The 14,046-nt window shown below is 40.8% G+C and overlaps 1 protein-coding gene across 1 annotated transcript in view; it reads left to right on the plus strand.

Annotated features, from left to right (window-relative positions):
• Positions 1 to 234: 234 nt before the first annotated feature.
• LOC109969021 (CUB and sushi domain-containing protein 1) overlaps positions 235 to 14,046 on the plus strand; it is a 404,580-nt gene continuing 390,768 nt past the window's right edge. Inside the window, 1 exon segment of the mRNA XM_020615656.1 lies at positions 235 to 504. Coding sequence (XP_020471312.1) covers positions 369 to 504 — 136 coding nt within the window. The 5' untranslated portion in view covers positions 235 to 368.

Consider the following 14,046-nt stretch of genomic DNA (forward strand, 5'->3'; position numbering starts at 1 on the left):
TACCCCCCTCCGCTTCTTTCAGCCAAGCAGAGCGGCAAGGTGGGGAGAGGGCTTTCAAATTAAACCAGCTTGGATTTATTTAACAGCAAAATGACGGATTTGGGAGCGCCGGAGATGCTCCTGGTGAGGAGGCGGCTGAATATGAAGAACACTGGCAGGCTGAGACGCGGCCTCCCGCTTCTCCTCCTGCTGGGGGTTCTCATCGGGGGTTTCTGCTCGTTTTTTCTTTCTTGTATAAAAACGAAAGAAAAGGGAGGTGGGGGGCGGCCGTCCTCGTTTACCCCCCTCCGCTTCTTTCAGCCAAGCAGAGCGGCAAGGTGGGGAGAGGGCTTTCAAATTAAACCAGCTTGGATTTATTTAACAGCAAAATGACGGATTTGGGAGCGCCGGAGATGCTCCTGGTGAGGAGGCGGCTGAATATGAAGAACACTGGCAGGCTGAGACGCGACCTCCCGCTTCTCCTCCTGCTGGGGCTTCTCATCGGGGATTTCTCCTCGTCCAGAGGTGAGTTTTGGAGGGGTTTCGATTTGTCTGCATGTTTGCGTGCGTGCCTGCGCGCTTGCATGCGGTCATATGTGTGTGCGCGCATGTGCTGGTGGGGGATGATAATGTTCGCAGGTTGCTCAGTTTGCGTGTGAGCCCGCGGGAGAGTGAGGAGAAAAGAAAGGTGGCTTAATTCGTGCCGCTTTGTTGCTGCGGACAGCGTCGGTGTATGTGTCTGAGTGTGTGCGCTGGCGCGCCTGCCGCTCTCTCTGGGTGTTGTGTGCGTGTGTCCTCTTGTGCGTGCGTGTTTGAGATACTGAGAGGGAGAGTGTAAAGGAGAGAATGAGAGCTAGCCTATATGCATGCACAAGGGGTTAGTGTGTGTATGTGTGTGTGTGTCTGTGAGAGAAGAGAGTGCAGTGCCCAACTTGGACACAATATTACATCTGGGGAACAGTATGAGCATGCTAATTTTAGGGCCTCCATAAGGAGCAGATATGTCTGCCAAAATAAATAAACCAGGTATAAAAGAAGTCAGTCACTTATTGGTAATTTTGCCAACTACGTCAATAACCTGTGCTACTATAAACAAAATCAGAAGGATTGAGTGAAATTGAATCTGGAGAGCATGCAGAGGAGATACCAAGCTCATAGTGAAACATGATTTTGGGCAGTCACACCTACAGAGGTACAGTTTTCTCCTCTGTTGAGGATCTGATGGTTTGACAGGGGGTTGATTCTGTGTGTCAGCAGCCCATCGTGTTGGTGGGGATTGCATGGCCACGGAAGTTGGAAATATACGGAGCATAAACCCTTCTAGGATGACAGTGCCCTCGTCTATAGGACACCAGGGGTCACTGAATGATGTGAATCACATGCTATGGCCTGCACGGTCACCAAATCAGTTGAACAGCTACAGCAGATTTTGGACCGAGGTGTTAAACAGAGCTCTCTACACCATCATTAAAACACAAAATAAAGGAACTATCTTCTGGAAGAATGGTGTCCATCCCTCCAGTAGAGTTCAGAGACTTGTAAAATCAATGCCAAGGTGCACTGAAGCTGTTTGGTGGCATGTGGTGGCCCAGCACTTTAATTTGACACTTTATTTAGGGGTTTACTTTCATTTGTCACCTGTCTGTAGATAGAGAAGAAAGTGTTAACATTTGCTTCATTTGGTGGGAACGCTACTGTTATTCTATTTATCAATAGCTTCTCTGTGCGCGTTTCTCCTCCCTTTCGTTCTCAATGCCCGTTTCTCTGTATCTCTCTCACTCTGTCTCCCCTCTCTCACACACAAATGCACACATCTGTCACAGCTTTCCCTTCTGCAATGAAGAGGAAAATGGTTTCTAGCAGTGTTAAAATTCCTTAAAATTGTACAGTCATGCCCAAAAATATTGGCACCCCTGCATTTCTGTCTGATACCGCACTACTTCTCCCAGAAAACTGTTGCAATCACCAAGTCTTTGGTATTCTCATGTTTATTTCTTATGTTTGCATTGAAACAGCACAAAAAGCAGAGAGAAAAAGCCAAATCTGATCATTTCCACATAGAACTCCAAAAATGAACTGGACAGATTTATTGAAGCCCTCAACTTAATATTTGGTAGCACTTGCTTTGGACAAAACCCAGGAAGTCAATCACTTCCTGTAACCATCAGTGAGTTTCTTCCACCTCTCTACTGGAATGCTGGACCACTCTTCTTTTGCCAACTTCTCCAGGTCTCCCAGATTTGTAGGGTTTATGCTCCCAGCTGTTGTTCTGAGATCTCTCCATGAGGTGCTCTATGGGATTTAGATCTGGACTCACTGCTGCCCACTTCAGTACATTGTCTGAAGCTATTTCTGTTGCTTTTGGAAGTCTGACCTCTGACAGAGACCCAGCTTTCTGACACAGGGCCTTACATTGAGCCCCAGAATTTGTTGGTAGTCTTCAGATTTCATAATGCCATACACACAATCAAGACATCCAGATCCTGAAGAAACAAAGCAACCCCAAAACATCAGTAACCCTCTACTGTGTTTGACTGTAGGGACCGTGTTCTTTTCTTTGAAGCCCTCATTTTGTTTTCTGAAAACAGTAGAATGATGTGCTCGACCAAAAACTCTATTTTAGTCTCATCTGTCCACAGGATATTCTCCCAGTAGACTTGTGGCTTCCTCAGGTAAGTTTTGGCAAACTCCAGTCTGGCTTTTTTTTTGTTCTTGTGTCAGCAGTGGGCCCCCTGGGTCTCCTACCATAGTGTCCCTTGTCATTCAGATGGCAACAGATAGTGCAAGCTGACACTGTTGGACCCTGTGTCTGCAGGCCAGCCTGAATTTATTTGGAACTTGATCAAGGTTTTCTATCCACCATTTGAACAATCCTTCGTTGCAGTTCATTTTTTCTCCTTCGTCCAAGTCCAGCGAGATTAGCTACAATGCCATGGGCTGTAAACGTCTTGACAATGTTGTGCACAGTGGACACAGGAACAGCCAGATCTCTGGAGACGGACTTGGAGCCTTGAGTTTGCTTTTACACTATTGTGGTCCTCAAATCCTCAGACAATTCTTTGCTCTTCTTTCTTTTCTCTGTGCTCAGTGTGGTCCACATGACACAAAGTTTGAATCAACTTTTCTCCATTTTAACTGGTTGCAAGTGTGGTTTCTATTGGCAGCACCTGTTGATTGCTACAGGTGAGTTTCATTACAAGTTAAAGGAGCAACACATGTTTGAAATACAACTTTTTCTGATGATTTTGAAACAGTGTCAGTCATTCTGTCCAGTATGCTTTTGGAGTTCTTGTGGAATGTATCAGATTTGGGGTTTTTATGCTTTTTTGTGTTGTTCCAATGCAAGTAAAAGAAGTAAACATGAGAACACCACAGAATTTAATTGCAACAGTTTTCTGGGAGAAGTTGTATCTTATCAGACAGAAATGCAGGGGTGCCACTATTTTTGGCCGTGACTGTATGTGCATGTGTAAATAATAGTATTTTGTTCCTGTGTAGTCCCAGTGGTTTTGCCTTAGCACTAATCTAACTCTGGGTGTTTTGTGTGTTTGGTGGTGTTATCTGTCAATGGGGAAATAAAGTTGAGTGAAAGTGTGACTGTATGAGATTTATGTGTATTGATGAATATGATGATGTTGCATATAAGCTGTTTATCCTTCACTCTAGTACGTATGTGCACAGTTGTGTGTGTGTCTCTGCCTTTGTGTATATCTGCTGAAAGTCTGGATTTTTCCCCCGTCGTAAGCAGTTGCATAGTGAGACTATATGCAGCAGCTTCTTTTATTGTTCTCAACATGCAACATATAATGTACTTATTTAATCTAACATCAATAGTCCACTGATGGTGTTAGTGAGGTTGTTGGTGAGTTAAACATTCAGAGAGAGCAAGAGAAAATATAAGGCCAGACAGAAATCTCCAAAGACAGACGGACGTGGCAATAATTTATTTTGTCAAACCTCAAACCTCCGATGGTTGCCTGCCTTTTAAATGTGATGTCGCATTTTAAATTCCAGCACACAACCAATTATTGATTGTCTGGAAATGTTGCTTAAAAATGTCAGGTATCTTCAGAGATGAACTGGAGTGCGAATAAAAGACCCAGGCGGCATAAAGATAGAGGGCAAAGTCTGAAGTAGTTTACTAGACAGAGTTTTTATTTTTCATTATTTAACAAAAATTTTGTAAATTTTTGCTAAAATGTCAGTCTGTTCCTCAGTGAGGATAATAACAGTAATAACCCAAGGCTGAATCCTAACATCCATCCATCCATCCATCCATCCATCCATCCATTATCTATACTGCTTATTCTTGAATACGGTCATGGGGGATGGAGCCAATCCCAGCTGACACTGGGCGAAAGGCAGGGTCCACCCTGGACAGGTCGCCGGTTTATCACAGGGCTGACACTTATAGACCGACAACCACACACACTCACTCACTTCTACGGGCAATTTAGAGTTACCAGTCAACCTAAGCTGCCTGAGTTTGGACTGTGGGAGGAAGTCGGAGCACCCGGAGAGAACCCACGCAGGCACAGGGAGAACATGTAAACTCAGCACAGCAAGGCACCGGGTCAGCCAGGGCTCAAACCTGGAATCTTCTTGCTGTGAGGTGACGGTGCTAACCACTACTCCACTACTTCACCCTGCATTCTAACAAATTTGCCTAATGACAAAACAATTCACTTATCAAAATGTCTTTGTGATTTTATCCTGTAAATAATGGGCCTAATTCCTAATTAAATATACAATATGGTTTTAATTTAAACATCAAAATCAAGGTATAAAATTGAACATTTGTTCATTCATAATACCGAATAATAGTATCTAAAATAATATTCATAGTTAATCATCATTATGCTTAGTGGATGCCTATAATAAACAAGGCATATTTTTGTATTTAGAATCTTTGCAAACATTTATCTGTCAGAAACTCTGAGAAAAAAAACCTAAGAATTCAGCCCATTCATCAACAGGTTGTTTCATCCAAGAGCGATCCAAATGTCCAACTGTGAAGATAATTCCCATAAAACCCCATCTAGTGCTTATATAATTGATATATTGTTAACTTCACTCTACAGGGTGAATGCACAAAAGACATTTTTGGCACATACTCACTCACACAAATGAGAATAACATGTCTGAGAAATTCATTTTAGACTTCTGTCGTGGCTCTGAAGCACTTACATGCACACTTACATATACTCTTTGAGAAATACAACACTGAATCAGAAAAAGTTGTGACAGCATGTAAAATAAATATAAAGAAAAGTTGGACTTGTTGGAAAATATACATTAATAAAGTCCCTATAGCTGCTTAGAACTAAATCATAGCTCGTTATGAAAACAGTTATGAAATGTTTATACTGTAAATCCCAACCAGAAGGGATTTAAAGTGGTTGCTGAACTTATTGAACTGTAGCTCACAGATACAACTTGTTTTACAACTAGAGCCAAATGCAAAACATCATATAATTAAAGGACACATTTTGAAATCAATAGTTGACATGCTCTGGTTGGCACTAACACTGTAACTCACAGCACGCTCTGATTTGTCCTGATTCAGAGCAGCACAGTTTCAATGCAGAAGCACATGTGTGTGTGCATGGTTGCGGAGCCTGTGGTGTGTTAATGTCACATTTGTTTGTAGCTTCCTTTAAATTCAGCGGTATATGTGATGGTGTGTGTCTGTATGCACATTTACTGTATGTGGGATTCCCTATGTGTATGGTTGTTTTAATAATTTTGTTTCCTGTGTACGACAAAATGTGGTCAGTGTTTTCTGTCAGTTGTATAATAATTGAATGTCCTCAGTCAGACCAAAGACCATACACAGTTCAAACAATCTGAGCCTGAGAAAAGAACAAGGGAAACTCTGTATGTGTGTGTGCAACAGAAAGAGCTAGACATCTCATTGAGTACTGATGATTTTCAGGTACTTCAGGGTCCTTCTAGCTGTCCAGTGAGACCAGAGAATACACACTCACTTCAATACAGTTAACTACCACTGAGTACACAGTTCAATGGAGAGCAAAGAGGTAGTGTGTGATTGTGTGTGTAAAAGAGAGTGCTACAGAGAGATATAATGATACTGGAAGCAGCAAGCCATTTGATTTTCCCCTCTCACAAATTCTAAAATTGAAATATACATTAATATTTAGTACACGCAGAATATATGAAGTGAAACACACAAAATACATACAGCACACGGCTCATTATGGTTGTAGTGCTGGAAAGACAGAGACCTTTTTAGCCTTTTGTGCTGCTGGAAGATGAGCAAGTAATCTGCATGTATAGTATTCAAATGACAGAAGTTTTGAAAGAGCCATGGCCTACATACAGTAGGCTAATGCAGGGGGAGAGGGCAGAGCAAGAAAGACAGCGAAGAACATAGAGTATGTGTGGAGAGAGACAGAGAAAGGCAGAGATCAGAACAAGTACTGTATGTTAAAGACAGCCCGGGATGGGGAGGAAGAAGAGGAACTGCTTTGCACGAAGAGATGAAATGAAAGAGAAAATGAAAACGTATTCCCCAGCAGATATGATTAATCAGGAATGACTTTTCCATCTTGTGCTGTTCAGATAGTAATGTCTGCCATTAAGTAATGACATCATAACCCTGTCCTCCCTGAATTTATACCTTAGATATGGCGGGGATCCACCGAGCTGACCTAAAGGCACAAGCAAACAGGGCTCTAAAACCTGTTGATATTAATGACTGGACTTGAATATTTAATGCTTGCTGTAAATACTGCATCACACACAGCAGAATCTTACATCTGTCTGTCTTTTCAAACCAGAGAGGACAGGAACAGGAACTAAAAGAGCACTGGTATATCATATGGAATAGCACGACAAAGTCTGAAATTATGAACATCATAAAATGCTGTTGCATAACAGGTCACATTGTGTTTTATCACTCATCCATATGCATGAGTAAATGCCATGTTTGGTTTAGTTGTCAAGCTCCTTTTCTGAACCATCGTGTTAATGGTTTTTATTTATTATTTTTCGAAATCTTTAACCCCACTAACAGAGATGACTACATTCATCTTTTTTAAGTGATTACTTCGTTTGCATCCACCCAGCATCTAAATAAAGATTTAGTGTATGCTAATGTAACTCCAAATAGAGTCTGATGAGCAATGTGCTCTAACTAGCTATAAAGAATTATGATTTATATCATGGGTTGAAACGTTCGATTTGGCTGGTATAGAGCTTTTAAATGCGGCCTGTTTGGCACAGCAGTTTGTTGCTGTTTTTTTTTTTTTTGTACTTTATGGTGCAGACGCCTCGCTGTGGTGGGAGCTGAGGGTTATTTCATAACACAGGATTACTCAGCCTGCCAGCTCTAAAAATAAGCATGAAATGAACCTCTCAACTGGCGTTCATAATGAAAGATTGGTGTGCGTGGCTACAAGATATCCATAAAAGCCAGTATCCACATTCAATTTGACAAATTATTCCAAACATCAACAACTATGGTACACTTTGACAATTTCCAGTCAATGATTCCCACCACTTTCTGTTTGTTTTCTGTGTTAACGGTCACACGGTGCCTTCTGGTAGCAGTGTATGGTTCAAGAAGCAGTGCTGCACATCGACCGTTCCATAAATAAAATCAAGCTCAAGTCTGTTTTATTCAAAATTTCAGGTGCAAAACATGACTGAACCTCTCAGAATATCTAACCTTTGTGAATAGACTAAAGGTACTGTATATAGCTTCTATGCATTCCTGTATAAACACTGAAAGATTCAGCATACTGTAGTATTCTCCACTGTTTGATTTACACCATTTTTAAACATGTATTGTTTGAAGAAGAAATGCAAAGTTTAAAGGTTTGACAGACATATGGGGGTTTATGCTTTCTTGAGTTTTACACTTGTGAAATGGAAATTATGAACCACTTTGCTGATTTGAATCATTTCAATGTGTTCAGTTCAAAATTGTGGTATGTTGCAGAGGTGGAAATTAACTGTGTATAATTACTTACGTATTGTACTTAAGTACAGTTTTGAGTATTTTACTCATTTACTTTGACTTCACTACATTTTACAGAAAAAATTGTACTTACTCACACTTTTAGATTTTATTTGATAACTTTAGTTGCTAGTTACTATTCAGACTTTGAGCCAAAAGATCAGATCTTCTTTTCCACCACTTTTTTTTGCCAGAGCCCTCTGTAATGGTGGTTTCACTACATCAGCACATTGCTCTCTTGAGACTTCTGTTTTTTTGTTTTTTTTGGTGGTGCCATTGTCTTGTCATTCTGAATGTAAAACTGTTTCCTACTATGGCATGTCCCTGGGCTAGCAAGTTAAAATAACTGAGATAAAAGTAATATGGTAATTACTGATCCAGGTGGGGGAAATCACTTTTTGATGAGAGTTCAGGGTCATTTAAGTTAGAGATTCAATGTTTCTCTCAAGTGTCCTTGTACCACCCTAAAGCTTTTAAGCTAAGTATTTGTTGGTATCATGCTACTGTTGAGGCTAATGTGCCTGTTAATGTATCACTTTTGCTTTTTTATCACTTCCTCTTTGCCTCTCTGTTAGCATGACATTTTCTATCAGCTGTGGGCTAATGGCTGGCTAGCGGGCTAACATTAAGCAGGCTAATGTCTGTTAATGTTACATTAGTGTTATTTCAGTTTTTCTCTCGCTTAGTTCTATGGTTTAAGGGCATAATGTGTGTATGTATGTGTGTGACACTATTGCAGCACACCTAGGCTGTGTGTGGGAGTGTGTCTGTGTTGTGTACTGTGTGTGTGCTGTACATATGGAGCCAATGAGTTACATTACCATTTCAAAGCGAGTCAGCAGCAGCAGAAGCTGCTTTCATCCATTAATGTGATTTTTAAGGAGAGAGCAAGACAGACAGAAAGAAATACATAGAGCCAAAGTAATAATTACTCTCCAGGTTGGCAAAGGGTTCAGATTGTTTATTAGTGTCTCTGTCAGTGACAACCACCTCCCATCTTCTTCTGTTTTTCCTGGTGTTTTAGTCAAATTATGTGTACGTTGCTTATCTGCTGTTGTAATGCAGCTGTCACTCACATTAATGGGTTCACTGCTCTGCAGCGTGTGTGAGAAGTGTTTTAGCAGTGTATTTATAAGAAGTTGGAAAGTCTTCAGAAGATGAATGGTTTAAATTATTTTGAAGAATAAACAGTCTGCAAGTGTAAGTGTTTGTCTCGGGCCTTCAAGAGAATTATGCTTAGAGTTAGGGTAAGATGCATATGTGTGTGTGTGGGTGTGTGTGTGTGTGTGTTCGGGGAAGCAATGAGGGGATTATTTTTTGCTTGAGTGCCCCTTCATGGGTAAATGTCCATGTGTAAGCTAAATGTGTGTGTGTCCAAGCATCTTGTGTGTACACAGCTTTTCTGAGTGCAACCATGCGAAAGCTGTGTGTCCTATTATAGTAGTGCTGCAAGTTGAAAGTGAATGTTAGTTTTGAATTTGTTGTATGTGTATTAATGTTTGCATGAGTGGGTATATTTGCTTGTATGGGTGTGGCCATGTGAAGGAATTTAAACTGTGTATTTCTATAAAGTTTATGTGCCCATAAGCACAGCATAGCACTGTGTATAAACATAACATCTGTGGCTGTTAGTTAGTGGTGTTTACAGTTGGAATCCTCTTTGTGTGTGTTCCTGCATTTGCATAAAAGGTATCTGGAACATTTTATGCATGCCCACATTAATAAAACGTGTGTATTTGTGTTTATGCATTTCAACTGAGCATGTGTGTGTGTGTGTGTACATCTATGTATAAATGCATCAGCCACAGGCTATCATTGCTCCCGTAGCATCGTTCTTATTCTATCCATTTTTAATGATTTGTAATGGTCGCTAGTAGTGTTGAAGCTACATCGTGAGGACACGCCAAAAAATGGTCCTGTGATGCACAAAGCGAGGAAGACAGAGGAGTCAGAGAAACGGAACTGGGAGAAACCAAGAGTGTGTGAATAGATGTTAGCCTGTGCAAACCAGCATCACAGGAGCACTGCTGTGAAGGTCCTGTGGTACATTTTCCCGCTACAGTACAGTCAGACAGGGAGGACAGTGGGAGCAGAGGGAGGAGGTGAGAAACCTGCGAACAGGCTGGCTGACTGAGTGACTGTCAGATTGATTCACTGACTAAAAGATGGACTGGTTGTTAAGTTGATTCACTGACTTGCTGGCTGATTGGTTGTGTTACTTGTTGGCTATGTGACTGACTGAGGCAGTTGCTGATTTGTTGAAGGCTTTTTACAAGGTATTTTTATAATAGCAGAGCAGGTGGTGGGGTCAGATGGAGAGATGAAGGAAAGACAAGGTCTAGTAACTAGGTTTAAACTGTACTAAAAAGATCTGCAATGCATTTCTAGGGTCCAAAGGCCAAGAAACACACTTAGCACATAATGGCTGTTAAATTGTTTCTTGTTAAATTTAAGTTTTATTTGTTTCCATTAAAGGCAACAATGGGCTTTATTAGCAATGCTTTCTTTTGCCATCCTTTGGGGAAATTGCAGGACTTTATCAACTGATTTCCAGTGGAATCAAATCAAAGTAAATCAGATCGAAGTGAATCGTATTAAACTAAATCAAATAACATAGTTCAATAGAAACATCTGAGACAACTCCTCAAGCCAAGTAAAAAAAAAAAAAAAAAAATCAAAGATAAAATTTTTTTGAGAAGCTGACATCTAACAATGTAAACTGAGCAGTATCATAGTATCATCCTGTCAGCCACAGAGATGCATAGACAGGGGGAGTGTGAGGGAAGTGGTGTGTGTGTGTGTGTGTGTGGTGTGTGTGTGTGGACGTGTTTTTCCTGCTATGTGGGGACTTCTTCCTGACTCCATACCAAAAGCCTTAAGCAGCATGATGAGGAAAGAATAATAAAGGAAATGTTGTTAAAGGCTCCAGGACTAAAGCTGTAGCAATATCAGCTCCACTCTCGTTCTCTTCTCTTATTTTCTCCATCATTCACACTGTTGTAAATTACTTCTGTCTGAAAAACAATGGCTAACAACGGCCTTTTCTGTCCTTTCTGTGTTAAGTCATGCCCTGAAATATACATATGTTAGAGTTTTTGAAACAATGTTCTCAACTCAGATTTGTTCTCATTCTGCTGGTGGAGAGATTATAAGATCCCCTCAGCTGCTTCCATGAGAACTTTCAGGTAGTGCTTCATGAATGTCAAGAAGCAAACGATTCTCTCTTCTGTCCTTCGCTCCATATTTTCTTCCCTCATCTTATCTTTCATTCCTATGCCCTTTTTCTCCTGCCTCATGTCTGTTTGCCTCTTTCATCCATGACTTCTATCTGCATTGTGCTGTATGTATCATCTGCCCTGCTCCTCCTTTTCCTCCTTGCCACTAGTTCCTTCCCTCAACTCTTTCTTTGCCCATGTTCCTTCACTTTGTCCTGCCTCTCTTCCTCTGCATCGCTTCATCTCTTTTACTCTCTCTTCCTTCCTCATAACATATCTATATCTCGCTCTGTCTCTTCCTCCTCCTCCTCTCTCTCTCTCTGCCCTTTCGAGTCCTTTGATTAGTTGTTGGCATTTTCATTGAGATGTCTATATGACCACTGAAATAACTCTCCAGTCTCAGTCTCATCTGCCCTGTATCTACTTCTTCTCCTCTGTCTGTTCATTCTCTATTTCTACTCTCCAGCACTTCCTCCTCCCTTCACCAACCTTTTATTTTCTTGCTCTATTATATCCTCTTCCTGTGCTGCGCTCTTGCTTCTCTGCCAGTATTCCTCTCAGTTTGTCCTCTCTCTCTCTCTCAGTATCACTGACTGTCTCCTCCTCCATCCTTTTCACAGTTCTGCACCTCAGCCTTCTTTCTTGTTTTGTCTTATATTTGGTTCTCTCTGCATCTTTACTCTTATTTCCCCTCTCTGTTTCCTGAGCTGCTTTTGTAGATCATCTGTCAGATGGTCACATCAACCACTGTTTGGTATAATAAAGAGTTTGCTGGTCAGTACCACTGAAAGAAAGGTAGAGGAGGAGTGTGTGTGTGTGTGTGTGTTCTGGGCTGGTGCTGCAGTTTTCTTGTGTTTCTGGCAGTGAATAGAAAGAAGGTGATGTCTGAAAATAGAGAGAACATGTTTAAAAGTGATAGGGGGTTTAGGATAGGTGTAAGAGGAGGGACAGAGTGAGTCAGCTTATAGGGAAGAAAAATGAGATGAGGAGCAGAGAGAGCGGGGGGGCGAGAAGAAAAAATGGGAGGAGAACAAGAGGAGTAGGGAGAAAGGGAGCGAGAGAGCCTGTGTTTCTACATGCCTCTAATTTGTTGATGGTTGAGGGGAAGCAGACAATAAGCCATTATCTCTCTAAGACTTAGCGTTAGCTGCAGCAGTATGGCACTGCATACTGCTATAGTGCCAAAGCAGCTTACAGCACAGTTATGCACCCAGGATGCACAGCCACCCATACAGGAACAGGATAATACATCAGGACAGAGTTTAAACAAGGAGAATGATAAGAGCTTAACAACAGTAGCAATCAAATTTTATACAAACAAATCACAAAGAAAAGAAGCAGCTTATACCAACATCCTTCATCTTATCAAGCATGACGGCAATAAAGTGTATATTCCAGAGGCAAAACAATGGATAAGATCAATACTCTATACCCTGAAGGGATGTCAGTAATTAATCAATTATCTATAGTTAATAATTTAACAAATTATTAACAGTGCAGAAGACAAGGACATATGGTTTAACTGTCTGAAAGTGTACTGTAGTTGCTATAGCACCAGGTTAGACCACTAGGTGGTGTCTCTGACTGAAAAACACCACTGTATTCCATAAATTGGCAGTGATTGACTGTTGATTGTTCACACGGTTATCAAACAGAACTTGATTAAAACATGCAACCCTGTATCATTTGAAACTATACACTCACTGGCCACTTTATTAGGTACACCTGTACAATTGAAATTGTCATTAATGTATAAATTCATTTATTTATTTATTAGTGAGGTCATAGTTAAAGGTGGTGTTGTACTGGATTACATTATATTCAGAGGTGTCTCTATATTTTTGTCCTCTCCATGAGAGGGTCAGAATATTAGGAACACCTCTGAGCAGTTAATTAACAGTGATAGTCTTATAGCACCTTTATCCTGTTCCCAAGGCGCCCACTTTGGGAACCACATATCTAAATAACAGAAACTTCCCTCTGTATCATGTTATAGTGCTGAGCAGCACAAGCAACTTCTTCCAAAATGATTTGATTTGATTGATTTTGATTTGATTTATTTATTCTTTCAAGCATGTAAAGACAGTTGATATATCAACACACATAATTTTACACATATCCAACAAATGCTAATCCAATATCAATTTGCTTATACCTAGTACATGCTTGAATGGAGTAGGAAGAAGTCAGACTTATCCAGTCCTACCCCATGAATACAGCAGACAAGAAGGATCTAATGGTACTTACTGATCTCTGGTCAGGTTCAGGTGATGAGCCCTTCTCTGCAATTCTTCTCCTGTAAGACAGAGTCCAGAATTATTTCTGAAAAACAGTTGCTATTTTTAAAAACATATCATCATGTTTAATGTTAATATCATAAAGCACAGACCACACAATTCCTCCTGAACTCCACATTTTTAAAACCTAAATTCCTTAGATTTCTCTAGATCTTACAGTGATACTTCTCTGTCAGCAACAAAGTGCATTTAAATTACGATTTTACTACATATCATCTCATAATACTGAGGAATAGTGAGAGTGATGAGTACATGAACTTATTCTTCAGGTGGCACAACAAAATCCATTGCGACCAACATTGGGGTTTGCTAAATCTACTGTATGGCAACTGTGTCAAGTTTCACTTTTCTGTAGTATATGAAACAAGATCTGAAATTCATTCATATGACTCAAGTGCCTATTTTGAGACGTACTGAATCGAAGAGTAATATATGATGTGTCGCTACCTCCTTGCTAACAGGGCACTCATCTCCTCCATGAGCCCTCCTCCTCCAGGCAGAGGGCCGTTGCCTCTGGCTTCAGATTTGGCCCCTCCAGCCCCTGGCATGGCTGCTGCCAGAGCGGCCGCCGCCT

The sequence above is a fragment of the Monopterus albus genome, unplaced genomic scaffold, assembly GCF_001952655.1.
Source record: "Monopterus albus unplaced genomic scaffold, M_albus_1.0 scaffold168.1, whole genome shotgun sequence".
Classification (NCBI taxonomy): Eukaryota; Metazoa; Chordata; class Actinopteri; order Synbranchiformes; family Synbranchidae; genus Monopterus; species Monopterus albus.